The following is a 15,218-nucleotide window of genomic DNA, read 5'->3' on the forward strand; positions in this document are numbered from 1 at the left end:
TGGAGAAAATACACATTAAAGTATTTAAAGGTAAAGGGCTATGATGTATGTAACTTAGCCTGAAAAATTATAGATAAACATAAAGTACACATGTACACACACACACAAACACAAGGAGAGAAAGGGTAAGTCCACTCATGCACAATTGATAAAACAAATGGTATAAATGTTTAAAAAAATGTGAACAAGGCTTGGTTTTTTTCATGAATAAAACTAGGACACATATTACATATTAAAAAAAAGAGGTCGCAATACATGTATCCCCATTGTCATATCAGAAGAGGTCAGACCAGAGGGCCATGGTAGACCAGAGGAAAGAGACGATAGGCTGCCCGTAAACTCAGGTTCTTATAGGGAGAGGTGGTCCTCAGTGAGGAGATTTGGGACTCCATGAGCAGAGGGGATGGCATAAGCAGAAGCCCAGAGGCCACCATGATATTGACACAGACAACTGTGAGTAGCTAGATTTGACTAGAGGGTTGGAGAGTGGGAGATGTAGAGGAAACAGAGGAAAACCTCGGTGGGGACCAGATCAGCTGAACTGGACTTCAGGTATCTCTGATGGTTTTGAGCAGAGGCATGTGATCGGAACTGTGCTTTAGAAACACTAATCTGGTAGCTGTGTGTCTGATATATCAAAGTGGGAAGAAGCTGGTGTCACGGGTTTGTGTCTTTATACCTCAAACCTACCTCTGTTAGAAAAGGTCTGAACCTAATCAAGTCATGATTCAATGGGTTTGGACTTCATCAGGTAACCTCCCACTAAATTAAGAGTATAGGGACAGACAATAGTTTAAAAGTAAAGAGCACTCAAGACAAGAATTCACCTTTAGCACATTTTTACTAAAGGAGCACTTAAGGTAAAAGAAACAAGTTTACAATGTAAAAATTAGTTGATACATTACCAAGCCTGGGAGGCCCCACTCCTCCAGATGTAGCTGGACATGAGATCAGAGAGCCCCCTCTTGTTTGAGTTTTTATAGCATCTTGATTTAGAGTAACTTTATTTAAGTCATAGTCTATTTTTACATTAAATGATGCTTCATGAACACGAATGTCTCATGAAGCGAAGCGTCTTGATCCGTGAGTGGTTCAAGATCAAAGGACGGTATCTATGTTACCAGAGACTTGGCTTTGAATGCCTGTAAAACTCTACTGATGATATTTTTACTAAATTAAGCTATGATTTCTGTAAGAGCAATATAACATACTTTTATTTAAGTAGAGACTAAGAATTAAAAAAGAGATTACTATTACTTGTCTCTAACTTATTTATATAGTTTTTTCATTTTATTCTGTGATTAGTTTAGCCATTACATCATTTTGATAAACATACATTTGATTGGGACTGTATTCAACCTTGCTACATTATTTACGACTTCTCTATGACTAAAGTAACAGCCGCAGCCCATCCTGTTTTCATAAAGGACCAGATGAGTATACATGTTATCTATATCTAAGAAGGTTGAGAGGAGCTTTCTGCTTTCTGGAAAATATTCACAGCTTTTTTAACTGATTGGTTTCTCCTTCAGTGTAATCTTCTAACATGGGACTTGAAGGATATGAATCATCTGTCCCAGTTATTATAGTAAACCCTTTCCACTTTTTATCATTTGGAAGTTGTACTTGAGTGTTTTTAGGTAAAAGTTCTGTTAAATATGTTTCTATATCAGAAGAAACAAGTGGTTCTTCACTATCAGAACAGAAAACATCAGGTGGTATATGAGAGCAGCATGCAGAGAAGAAATCAGTGTTCTCATCGGATTTCTCAGTAGAGAGATTATCCTGTGAAACTGGAGGTAGGGAGGCAGATACAGGAGATGGGTGTTTTGGGTCTGTGGAAGAGACAAGGAGTGGGGAGATGGAGAAGCCATACTGGGGCAGAATTTGACAGGACGTAGCTGGCCATGAGTGGATTGGGTGTAGGGTGATGGGGTATTTGGTGGGGATGGAGGAAGGAAAGACTGGCCATCCAGGAGGATAGTCAGTCTTGAAACATGATTGAGACTGGTAGAGGAAGAGCACGTTTGGAGCAGATAACAAAGGCAGCTTGGGGTCCTCTGCGTGTGAGACACCAGTGTGAGGTTTCTGGGAGCCTGGTTGCAGGATGAGCAGTCAGGGTCCATGGGGTAGATGTAGCAGATGTCCTCCTGGCTCACTGCCCCGAGTCAGCCACTCTACACTGTGAGTTACCTGGCCTGGGGACCTTTGCTTTGGGCTATGAGGCTGTGGACTGACTGACCACCTGAGGCAAAAGACCCTTGGGTGCTTGAAAATCAGAGGACAGACAGCTGCCTCGAGGAATTATGAAGGTTTTAAATAGTCTGTGAGGAGTTGAAAACTTTGGGCTCTTTTGCTCTCTTCTAATTATGCTTTTATGTTCCTTAAGGAGTGGAGTTGAAAGTAGTTGGAATGATCTTCCTGATACATTGTGGAGTAAAATAAGCAAGGAGCAGAATTATCTACGGTGTACCATCCTTTATATAAGTGGAACAGGGAATGGATATTTACATGTATTTACTGATTTTATTCATAGAATATATTTTGAAAGATACACAAGAAACTAGTAACGGTGATTTCCTTAGGGGAAGGAAACTAATTGAGCAAAGGGGATACAAGTGGGAGGGGAGAGCTTTTTTCTTTTGTTTTTACATAGGTCGTAAATTCCTACTGCTGGGTGATGATTAACAACGGGCACAGCACTGGCACTCACCAGTCAGAATAGATGCCAACCATTATGCCGCACCAGTATGTACCAGCTGAACATCTGCCCTGTTTTCATGGTTCAAACATTGAAACTGTATAAAAAGTGTAGATTAAAAAGTGTTCCATTTCTCTGGAAGGGAGGTTTTTTTTACTCTACCCTTTCAAACCTCTTAAATTTTGGTCTCTCTTACATATTATCTATTCGAAAAAGCAGTAAGTTAAATAGAGAGAGGAAAGGAGGCAAAGAGGGAGGAAGGAAGGGAAGGAAGAAAGAAAGGGAAGGAAAGGAAGGAAGAAAGGAGGAAAGGAAGGAAGGAAGAAAATACTAATTGAGAAAGCCATTGTTGTGGAAAGGGCCGTGAGTTTTAGGTCCTGTGATTCCATAAGGAGGGGCTGGATCATGTGAGGTGAAGGAGAGCCGGAAGTGGGGTCAGTGGCCAGGGCTTCCTTAAAGCCTCCAAGGTTTATCTGCTGCGGCTAAGAGAGTCCAGGGCTGGTGGCTTCTCTGCTTTACCTTCCCTCCTGTAAAATGCAGGCTCAGCCTGGCCGAGTCTGATGGTTTAATGTTTTCTCTGATTCTAATCTGTCATCCTTAAACATGAAATTAAATAGTAAGATCCAAACTTAAACCTTCTAAGCACATCCTGTGAGTATTCATTTTATGGAGTCTTTGTGCTGATAGCATATATTTATTGGATTTGTTTTTCTCCCCTTTATCTCACTTTTAAATGATACGGATAAGGTCTTCAAAAAAATTTTTAGACGATTTCCCCCCTGATTATTAAAATGCCATTATCCAAAACTTGGAAAATACAAAAAGTACAGAAAAAATATGGGGAAATTACCAATAGTCCCACCATCAAAAGATAACCACTCTTGAACGTAAAACGATACAGCCACTGTGGGAAAGTTTGGCAATTCCTCAAAAAGTCAAATATAGAATTACATATAACCCAGCAATCCCACTTCTAGCTGTTTACCCAAATGAATTGAAAGCAGGGACTTGGACACATATTTGGACACTGATGTTCATAGCAGCATTATTCACAATAGTGAAAAGATGGAGACAACCTAAATGACCATCAGAAGATGAATGGATAAATAAAATATGGTATATACATGCAATGGAATATTATTCAGCCATAAAAAGAATGAAATTCTGATGCATACTAAAACATGGATTAACCTGTGGAGTGAAATAAGCCAGACATAAGAGGACAGATATAGTATGATTTCACTTATATGAAATAACTAGAATATGTAAATTGATAGCTGTAGAAAGTAGATTGTAGGTTACCAGGGGCAGTGGGGAGGGAGAATGGGGAGTTAAGGGAGTTAATACTTAATGGGTGCAGAGTTTCTGTTTGGGGTGATGGAAAGGTTTGGTAGTGGATAGTGGTGATGGTAGCACAATGTTGTGAGTGTGATTAATGCCACTGGATTGTATGTTTCAAAGTGGTTGAAATGGGAAATTTTATGTTGTATATATGTTACCATGAAAAAAAAAAAAAGACAACCACTGTTAATGTTGAGATTTGGCATTGTTCTGGGTCCTCAGAACTGGCAGAGGAGAGGGACCTGGACATGGTCCGCAGGTTGCATGTCTCCAAGTGACTTTGCTGGGTGGTGGTGGTACCACCAAGTGTTGAAGAGTATGGGAAGAAGTAGAATTTGATCTTTTCAAAGGGAGAGTGATTCACTGATTTTCTTTTTCAGGGTTTGGGAGATAGTGAGGTTGTTTCTTAAGACACTGAGACCGTGGATAGGGAGTGAGCACATCTGAAAAATGACTTTTGTAGAACCCATTTCTAGATAGATCTGTGGGTTCTGCCAAGAGGGGTCAGAATTTTTTAGAATTCAGCAAACTCTGATCCCTGATATTGTGGGCCTGGATGCTACTGCCTTACTTCTTGCTTAGGAGCAGTGCTGGTTGCTAGCAGACTTTTGTCCCTCTGAGGCGAGTGCTGGGGTGGGTTTCCACACCATGTTGCTACACCACGGGGCAGAGCCATCCTCCTCCAGCTGTACAAAGACCCTTTTGCTTTCCCTTAGGGAGGAATGGGAGCCGCTCTGCTGTCAGACCCTGACAAGATCGAGAAGGTAAGTCCTGCATGGGCAAAAAGAAGGGCTATGAACTAGAGGCACCAAGGATGTCTCCCTCTTGCCACCCCAGTTTACTGAATCAGTGTCTGCCACCTGAGGCCTGGACATTTTAAAAAAGCTTTCCAGTGACTTTGACGTGCAGCCAGGTTTGGGAACCTCTGAGCCAGTCTGCAGTAGCCTTGGAGTTCCTTACAAGTCAAGGGCAAGGGACATATCAGCTGAGAGCTGGGGAGTTGGGTGCAGGGTATGGGAAGGGGAGCTGAGAATTCCTTTAGAGGCTCCCCTGTATTGTCCTATCCCTTCTAGGATGATCATGAGAACAGAGGCCAGGCTACACGCATTGAGGACAGGTTCAGCGGCTGTGTGTATGTGTGTGTGTCTGTGTGTGTGTATGGGGGGGGGGGGTTGGTTTGGCCTCTCCCAGGGGGCTTGATGGGAGCAGCAGTGGGTCCCTTGCATACTGATGGAGTCTGCTGTTAGCCCTTTGAGAGCAGGCCAGGCAGGGTTCGATGAGGCCAGCTGAGTTAGCCTTCCTCTGTTCCTCTTCCCTTGGTGATTCTCAGGCCAGGCTAATGAGGCCCTGGGGACAGGTTGGCATGCACCACCCAGTGTTGTGAGCTTCCAGGGCATGTGGAGGTAACATTTTTTTGTCACAGCATATGCACCTTTTCTTTGCTTTCCCAGTTCACCAGCTCTTTCCATGTTGCTCCTCTAATTCTTTGTTTTCCCTTTCATTCTCTAACCTCCTTTCCTGTCTGGGCTTTATCATAGTGCCTTCCCCAGGTTAGGGCGACTTGGGACTAAGGCACCACCAACGAGAGCAGCCATCGTCTGTGTTGGCAGCTGCACCTGCAGCCAGCCCTGTGTATTCCTCCAGTCTAGCTGTCTCTTGGATAGAAGAAGACCAGCGTGTTTGTTGGCTAGGACCCTTATTTTTCCCACGTGCAGCCACAGATGATTTACTTACAATGTGGCTATAAAGTACCATTATCATTTATAGGGTAGTTTGCTTTTCGAAGTATATTCCAGTTTTTATTCCATTTGTTCCAGAAGCCCCTTGGAGTGGACAGGGCAGGCATTTGCTATCTCCATTTGATCAAGAGTAATAAAACTAAAGCCCAGAAAGATAAAAATAATTTGCTCAAAATCATGTAACAAATAAGTGGCAGGTAGAACCATGTCTAAGAGCCACAGTCTTGTGATTCTTAACTCAGCATCAGTCCCTGCTCTGGATGGCATCTCAGGTTAAAGATGCCTGTGTATAGTTTATGTGTCTGGCTACAGGTCTGTTGTCACCTGGACATGGGCACCTCTGGTCAGAAACTCTGTGCAGGGTGGAAGGTATGTAGACAACCATGAATGCCAAAGTCATCGCCATACTTAGGGGAGGGGCCCCAGCAGGGGTGCTTTGGTTCGCAACATGTATACACAGGCATTTTCATTGTCCTTGGGCCTCCTGGACTCTCAGACCCCTGTTGTTGGCTCTGTCCTCTCCATACCTCTCTGGAGAAGGCATAAGAGACAGAGCGCATCTCAGGAGCTCACTTCATTCAGGTGGTTCTCTGTTTGGTGGGATAGTTGAATGGGCCAGGCTGGGAGGGTGCAGGCCTCCTCCAGAGGTGACCTTGGTATTGTGAGCTGGCTTAGATTCAGGCTCAGGCTGTGCTGGCAGGCTTTGTGGGTCCTTCCAGGCTTGGTGTTTTAGACTCATGGTTTCATGTGTAGGAGAATCTCAGGACCACCTGCAGAAAAATCTTCAAATTAAGGATGCTGTCTGTTGAGAACGGTGTATACCCTTGGGGTGGATAGGGGCAGGGAGGGAGTATCAATTTTAGGTAACTGGTGTACCTTCCCTGGATCAAGAACCTCAGTATTAGACACTAACCTAGTAATACTCTCTCTCACTCCTGGCCAAGATTTCCCATGCCATTCCTGGCTTTCCAGGGCATCCCCTTTTTCTACACTGCATTTGTCACAATTGACAGAGTCAGGACTTGAACTCAGGTCTCACTGATTGCCAAGCCTGTGCTCTCCCATTTTCCTACCTCCCTCTCCCGAACAACAAGGGGTGCTAAAGATTCTGCTTTTCCTGAGTTCAGCTGATGGATCTTATGATGTGTAGATGTGCTGTTACTTTCCTCAGATATGGACTTGTCTCATGTCCTTTCACAGCAAAGACAAGTGGTGTGACTTGGAACTGAAAGAATTGGGCTGTCCAGGAGAGTTTCTTTTAGAGCCTGGCCAGAAGACAGACTCTAGCTGTACTTTCCCCTCAGTGTGATCCTCTGCAAGTGGCTAGGGCTTTTGGTTACATAATTTCCTTCCTGGTCCTGAAATGAACAGAAATACTGAAGAAAGCTTAGAGTGACTTGGATAAAATACACTGAAAGGAAGTTCTGCAAAGCAGAGAATTAGATCTGGCAAGCTGATCTTGCTTAAATAGCAGAGGATTCTAAGTCAGTACTTGCAAGGGAACCTTCCATTGATGGTGCTATCAGCCAAAAGGATAGGCCTAGAGTAAGTATTTAATTTTGTGTCTCGATGAACTTGGCAGCCCTCCCCAGCCCCTTAAAGGGCTCCTCGGGACTGCTTCTCTCTGACCCCCACTCCTTTGTGTCTGGGCAGCAAGCCCTGACTTGCCCATGACCTGTTCCCCTTCCTGCCAGCCCAGCCTTTTGGTTTGGTGTCTCCTGAAGTGAACTGAGTAGTCCTGCCAAGCCTGTCCGTGAGAGAAAGGCTTCCTTCACTGGCTCTTGCAGCCTGGTTCTCTGCTGCCTCCATCTGCCTAGAATCAAGACTGGCAGCAGGTGCCTGGTGTACCTTCTGCTCTGTTCACCAGGGATCCGGTTCTTGGAAAGGAGCTTTTAGGATCACCTTCCCTCCAGACTGTCTGGATTGAAAGATATTTGATAAGGGAAGGAGATGGGCCACAGGCATGCAGTTGCCTTTACTCCTCATCTGCACCTTTCTTGATCTCTGATTCACCTGGGTTCTGTTCTTGCTACCTCCCTGGCACTTTCCTGTATGACTTCTGGATTTTCTTTGACATGCTTTTGCAATTACTGTGCAAATAAGCACTTCTTACTATGCTGAATATTTTGTCTTTTTCTTTCTGAAGAGGGGGGGTGCATGGAGAAAGGACCCAGGACCTGTAAGGCATTCCTGCTCGCTCCCTCGCTGGGTATATCCTGGGATAGCACTCAGGGAGCATTGCCTTCAGCCAGGAAGGAAGCTGTCAGCTGGGTGTTCTTACCAGGGCTAGGTCTCAGGATCATCTTGAGGGAGTGTGGTGGGCAGAGCCTGTTGTAAACACATTCCTAAGCCTCTGCCCCTAGAGACTGATTCAGGAAATGTGAGGTGGAATCCAGGATTCTATATTTGTTTTTTTTTTTTAATACAGTTTTATTGAGATATATTCACATACCCTAAGTCATCCACAGTGTACAATCAACCATTTACAGTACCATCGTATACTGTGCATTCATTACCAGAATCAACTCTTACTCCTAAATAAATAAATAAATAAAATATAAAAGTAAAAAAAGAACATCTAAAACATTCTATTATCCCTCAACCCACCCTATTTTTCATTTAGTTTTTGTCCCCATTTTTCTACTTATCTGTCCATCAACTGGACAAAGGGAGTGTGAACCACGAGGTTTTCATAATCACACAGTCACCCCATGTGAGCTACATAGTTATGCAATCGTCTTCAAGAATCAAGGCTCCTGGGTTGCAGTTCAACAGTTTCAGGTATTTCCTTCTAGCTATTCCAATACGCTAAAAACTAAAAAGGAATATCTATATAGTACATAAGAATGCCCTACAGAGTGACCTCTCGACTCCATTTGAAATCTCTCAGCCACTGAAACTTTGCTCTGTTTCATTTCACTTCCCCTTTTTGGTCAAGAAGATTTTCTCAATTCCACGATGCCGGGTCCAGGCTCATCCCTGGGAGTCATATCCCACATTGCCAGGGAGATTGACACCCCTTATCCAGGTGATTTTGATGTTTGGCAAATGATTACTGTGTCCCACATGGGGATGCATGCAGATCCACATTTACACTCTCATTCATTCATTCATTCAACAAGTATATGTGCACCACTGTGTGCCAGGCAGGGGGTTGGTGCTGGGGTTCTAGCACAGAACAAAGACAAAATGCTTGCATCATGGAGCTTACATTTGTGTGTATGCAGTATGCATGCATCCTCCTATGTTGTCCACGTCACTGGAGTGTACAGGCCTGTAGCAGAGTTAACTAGTATTAGCAGCTGTGGTTGGTTGTTCCAGAAGAGGCAGATGCCCTTGTGTTCTCCTCTCTGCAGATCCTCAGTACTCTTGTTAAAGGAACACACAGACCTGTGACCTGCAAGATTCGCATCCTGCCATCGGTAAGGATGGTGTGCTCCATTTGAATGTCCACGCTCTCTGGTGACATTGGATTTGGAGGTGTTATGATTCTGGAGGAGATGAATTAGGGTTGGGGCAGGAGACGGAGTTGAGGGCACTGTAGAAGTTGGCAGCTTCCATAACCACCCTGCACGGTCCTTTGCCTCAGCTGGAGGAAACCCTGAGCTTGGTGAAGCGGATTGAGAGGACTGGCATTGCCGCCATCGCAGTCCATGGGAGGTGAGTGGGCTGCCGTGCTGGGAGAGGATGGTCCTCAGCCATCCTAGTGATCCTTCACCAGATCTGAGGGGAAGAACACTCTTCCCTTCCACATCATCAGCCTACCTCTGCTTGGCTCTTTGACATCCCATGTGACCTGAGGGAAGTCAAACTCTCTGTGGGCTTGCATTCTTGTCTCACCCATTGAGCACCTGCTGGATAGTAGGCTTTAGAGGCTGAGAAAGACCAAGAGGAAAGAGAAATGCTCCTCCTCTCAAGATGTGTAAATGTTAGCAATTGAGTGATTTGCTCAAAATTGTTATCATGCAGGCAGGAGGTGGTGAAATTAGAACTCTGACCCTGAATCTCATTTTTTTCCCCACTACTTTGAGCAGTGGCTTCTCCTTCAATGACCCCAGGCAGACTGCTGTTCTTTTAAAGGCACAGCCTGTTTTGTCTGCCCTTGTTGGACTGCCAGCTGTCACAGGAGCACTTTACACAATCCTTATTATCTGTAGCTAATGTGCTCTCTGCTGAGAGCTGAGGTGTTGCTGAGGGCTATCCGCAGTTTCCCAGTCATATTTGCCCCCTGAGTCTGGGAGGTCCTTTCAGACGGCTGGTTGTGTCTATTACAGCATTTTCAGAGAGGAGGGCCCAGAATCCCAATATATAAAACAGAAAAGCAGAGCTGCTTGGGTTGAAGCCAAGACGGGGAGGTGAAGGGCCATACTCATATACACGTATGCGCCTCCCTCCCAAGGCAGCAGGCTTTGGACTCAGACTGCCTGGATTGAAATCCTAGCTCCGTAGCTTGTTAGTCGTGTGTCCACGGGCAAATCAATGAACCTCTCTGAGACGCACATTCCTTATCTGGAGCCTAAGATGATAATTTCTACCTTACAGGGTTGTCATGAGGATTTTATGAAATTGTGAATATAAAGCTGACATATTGTATTCTCTTGATAAATGAAACTATAAGTTTTACCAGTAGTTGGAAACACTAGGAAGATAGTTTTGTGCAAAGCTGTTGTGGATGGGATAAAACTGGCTGTTAAGGGTATGGGAGGAAGGGCCAGCTGGGCTGAGAGGCCCTATGGCCCCTTGTCCCCTTGTCGAGGAGTATAGCAGAGGGGACACTCCCAGACAAGACCTGGGTAAGGGCTCTCTGGTTGACCACCTTTCCTGCTTGTCCCTGAGTACAGCTCAGATCAGGGCCCACCTCGACATCCCTAAGAATCACTCTTTCATACACAAGAACTTTTTGTTTCTGGCCTTGGAATGAAGGGCCCCAGGGATTGTGGTCCTGCCTACCCTGTGGCTCCTCATGACAGCTGGGGCCTGCCCTGGGGGCAGGGTTTACCTCATGCCAGGTGCCCTTCCCTCGGATCAGCTGCGGGACTTGGTCCCAGCATTGGCAGCTGTGTGGGTGTGGACAGTCTGAGCAGCAGCAGCTGTTCCTGGTCCCTTGGGGGGGGCAGGACTGGGACAGTAGGAGCAGCATTTTTGTGGCACTGTCCCTCATCTCTGTGAGAGGTGAGGAGAAGCCAGGGAAGGGTGGTGTGACCTTGGGAGCCAGGCCACCTCATGACCTCATGGGTCCCCTGCAGCCGTGCCTCACCTGCAGGCCTCTGAGAGTGGGACTTGCCGCCTTTGCATGGATTTCTGCTGCTCCTGCCCCTCTCTACAGAGTTCTTCCCTGAGGGGTGGGAGAGCCATCCCCTGCAGCTAAGGCCTTTGTCCTTGATGGCCACATGGCCCCTTGGCCTTCCTGAGGTCCAGTAGGGAGGACAGTAGGGTTTGGCCAGGGTAACCTTGTGTGAGCTGTGACATGGCCTTTGGCACTCAGCTCTGAGCCCTTTACTTTATTTCCAAGGAAGCGGGAGGAGCGACCTCAGCACCCTGTCAACTGTGAGACCATCAAAGCCATTGCTGAAGCCCTGTCCATTCCTGTCATAGCCAAGTAAGCCTCTCCTCTTCATCATTTATTTTTTTACGCCCCACCTCACACAAAAGAGATTCAAGCAGACTTACAGAAAAGGAAATGAGAGAGCATAAAGCATTGACCTTAAGGGAAAAGGGAAAAAGGTGGGATGAAAAATGTAATTGGGAATGAGGCTAAAACGTGCCTATCATGTGAGTCAGGTCCTCTGGCCTCTGGTGGGTGGCAGATGTAGGTGTGCAGTAGGCAGGGGTCCAGGGCTTTCTGATGGATGGTTTGGGGGTAGGAGTGTTCAGGGGCAGGGAGAACCAGAAGGTGGCCACTGAAGCATGCCCAGGGGAAGGTGATGCAATACCCAGTGTTAGTTGTGCTAGGTGTAGGCAGCCATATAAGGGATGTGAGGAGTCCCAGGCCAAAGCACATATAGCTGTGGCTCAGAGGGTGGAAGGCATGTCACAGTCAGAAGTCCAGAAAAATGTTCTGACAGCCACAGGACCAGGAACCTAGACTGGCAGGTGTGAGGTACTGATGACCAGCCCAAAGGCTTAGTAATAAGAAAGCTTCCACCAGCCACTGGGGAGCTGACCTGTAGGCCAGATGGAAGAACAGTTCAGCCCTGCATCTTTGTACAGCACAGAGCCTGCTGGGAGAGCGGGAACTGGGAAACTCCAAAGCCCTGACTGCCCTCCCCCCTCATCTCACCCCCACCACGTGACTGTTTTAGGGTTGTTTCTGTTTCTTCTCCTGGCTCCTGATAGAGGCAGCAAGGTATGAGAGGAGAAATTGTGACCAAACTGGGCCTCCTTCCTTCCTCTTGAGATCACAGTGTGTCTGTCCCTCTCTAGGGTGTTAACCCAGCCCTTGGTGGGCATGTAGGTGACCACCTAGCCTGGGGGTTTTCCTGTGTTCCCAATACTTGGTTTTAGACACATATCTTCAGATGTGGGCTGGTTTTAGCCACTGTTTAGGATAAAGGAGGGAGAAGATAAAATTTCTGGAATACCTATTATGTGCCAGGCAGTTTGGCCTACTTTGCACTTATTATCTCACTTAGTGCTTCTAACTTCATAGTGGAGTATGTATTATAATCCTTACTTTACCAAGGCTTGGAGAGTTGAAGAGTTTGGGCCAAAGCCACACAGTTAATGAGTGGCAGATCTGAGAGTTAACCTTTTTCTGAAAACACTAGTGCTGTGATGGAGACTCACCTAGCCCCCCTGTTGGTTTTCAGTGGAGGATCTCACGACCACATCCAAAAGTATTTGGACATAGAGGACTTTCGACAAGCCACGGCAGCCTCTTCAGTGATGGTGGCCCGAGCTGCCATGTGGAACCCATCTGTCTTCCTCAAGGAAGGTCTGCGACCCTTGGAGGAGGTCATGCAGAAGTACATCAGTTACGTACGTCTCAGCACTTTTTCAAAACAAACTTTTCTCACTGCCTGCCACATTCCTGAAGAAAGCACTTTGTGTGAGCCCCTAGCCCCCAGCAGCCTTTGTTGTTCCTCTCCTTTTCTTTTGGTTCTTCTAGGTGTAGCATTGGGGTCTCCCCAGCTGCAATGTGAAAAGAGGATGCTGGGACACATGCTCCTACCATCCCCTCCTTCTAAAGCTTCCAGAGGTGTGGCGATCATAGCAAGGACCTTCTGGATCTAGGATACTGTTGGGAGCTCCAGCACCTGATATCTTTCTGTCTCTTCCACTTGCAACCCCCACCCCCCCCAATAATGCATGCTTACGTTTTAACAGTGGTGTCTGTGTCACTTCAGACACCCTCCAGTGGGTTGATGCAGGAGCAGCTGCAGCCAGGAGGAGCCATTGTAGCTGCTCATTTTGAGGACAGATTATCTCCATAGTGATTTCTCATCTGGTTATCAGTCAAAATCACTTCTCAGAATGCTTTAATCTCTGAGCCTTTCCTTAGGAAATAGTTTTCTTTAATCCAATTTCTTCTTACTGGAGGTACCAGGGCCATTTCTCTATAAAGGAATATTTTGACAAGGCCACCTGTCCTGTCTCTGACACAACCCTGGAACTCTGTGGATCTCTGTGATCAGCCATGCATGACTAGAGGCAGAGGCAGTGAGTGCTCCTCGAATTCATCAGTGAGTGGAGCCTGAGTAGAGGATGTAGCACTTGCCCAGAGCAGACTGCCACCCCACTCTCCAGTCCTGGGGCTTACATCTGCCTGGAAGTGTCAAGGGGCTTTTCAGATCCTCAGATTGCCTGTGCCCTCTCCAACCCAAGGTCAAGCCTGGGCAGTTGTGGCTGCCATGCCATGTGGATGTTTCCATGGCTGTGCAGGCTGGGGATGGAAGGAATTCCTGAGGCCTGTGTCCAGAGCTAGGCAGCTCTGTCCTGGAGCCTCCCTTGCTCAAGGCTGAAGCCGTTATGCTGCCCTCATCCTTCTGGTTCTGGGGGTGTTGTTGGACAGATGGGCAATCACCAGGCTCTTGAATGGCCTGGGTCAGTCAGAGGCAAGGGGACAGTCACTTGCCTCAGCCCAGGTGAGCAGTCTAGCACTTCAGTAGTGCTGAGCTTGTTCACCGAGTGAAAGATGATGTTATTCCTGCCCAGCCCATCCCTTGGCCATTCCTCAAGAGGGTGTGATGTCACAGAGAAAGGGAGAGGCTTTCAAGCATAGGCAAGGCTGCTTCTGGTCCAGCCAGGTGCCTTCTGTCCCAAATAAGCTGAATCAAGGCCTTGCTGCTGGCCGTGGCTTACCCGCTTATTCCTCCTTTGTCCTGAGCCTGCCATGGCACCTTCCCAGGTACTGAAGACATAGGCCCAAGTAGAGATAGAACAGTAGGGATGGAGGGAAGGAGGGGGCTCTGGAGGACTGGGGGAGCCTTTACCCCCTGCTGTGGGACAGAGAGCTGTTTTAGCTTTCCTTCTCTCCTTCCCTGCCCCACCCAGGCAGTCATCTTGCTCCTGAGGTTTTGTCTCCCAGTCTGTGGGGTAGTGGGAACAGCTCTGTCTTACACTTGTATAATAGATATATGAAGTGACAAGTGACATGTACAAATATGCTTGCTACGTGTTGCTGTGCTTTATCCATGTAGGAGGAAATTGGAGAGAGGCTGTTTAAGATATGGGAAGGGAAGGTATCCTCATTGGTTATAAGGGGTAGGAAAATCTCACCCCTGTCCTGGGAATGGACCTGCTACAGCCAGAGGTCTGGTTTGTTCTCTATGTAGAACAAGTCCTCTGTGGTAGGTTGTGGTGGCTGAGGCATAGGATGCTTCCTGTACTTCTGGACCTCATTTGTCCAGTAGAGCATGCTCTTGCCTCTGGGCCTCAGCTGTGGCCTTCAAGCTTTGTACTGCTACCTGGAGGAGCAGGTGTCTGGGGTGGAGGTGGCTCTTGTTACCGGGTCACACTGCCTTGACTGCAAGCATACCTCTGTTGCCCCCTTGGAGCCTGTCTCCCTGCCACCAGAGCATAGCTCATGCCAGTTCTTCTCTCAGGCTGTACAGTATGACAACCACTATACCAACACCAAGTACTGCTTGTGCCAGATGCTACGAGAACAACTGGAGTCGCCCCAGGGAAGATTGCTCCATGCCGCCCAGTCTTCTCGGGAAATTTGGTGAGAGGGTTATTGTGCTATCCATCTTTCCTTGCAGATGTTGCCCAGGCTTGATCCTGAGCCCTAAGCTGACTCTATCAGTGGGCCAGGGACACAGCCTCTGGAGGTAGATGTGTGGGGATGGGGGTTAGTGCAGCGTAGAAGGAGACACGTTCAAGGCTTTGGAACTTTTCATTCCTGGTGTGATCTCAGCAACAGAGTTTTGGGAACTTGGGTACTAGTAGGATGGAGGAACGTGAGGGCTGGGCTTGGGAATTCCTGGAGAGGACGG

The 15,218-nt window shown here is 46.9% G+C and overlaps 1 protein-coding gene across 3 annotated transcripts in view; it reads left to right on the forward strand.

The window, feature by feature from the left end:
- DUS2 (dihydrouridine synthase 2) overlaps positions 1-15,218 on the forward strand; it is a 59,980-nt gene that overhangs the window by 40,500 nt on the left and 4,262 nt on the right. For all 3 annotated transcript variants that reach the window (XM_037816369.1, XM_037816370.1, XM_037816371.1), the window contains 6 exons: positions 4,759-4,806; positions 9,138-9,203; positions 9,371-9,441; positions 11,294-11,380; positions 12,591-12,759; positions 14,826-14,947. In XM_037816369.1, coding sequence (XP_037672297.1) covers positions 4,759-4,806; positions 9,138-9,203; positions 9,371-9,441; positions 11,294-11,380; positions 12,591-12,759; positions 14,826-14,947 — 563 coding nt within the window. The remainder of the gene's footprint in view (positions 1-4,758; positions 4,807-9,137; positions 9,204-9,370; positions 9,442-11,293; positions 11,381-12,590; positions 12,760-14,825; positions 14,948-15,218) is intronic.

Source organism: Choloepus didactylus, chromosome 22, assembly GCF_015220235.1.
Source record: "Choloepus didactylus isolate mChoDid1 chromosome 22, mChoDid1.pri, whole genome shotgun sequence".
Lineage (NCBI taxonomy): Eukaryota > Metazoa > Chordata > Mammalia > Pilosa > Megalonychidae > Choloepus > Choloepus didactylus.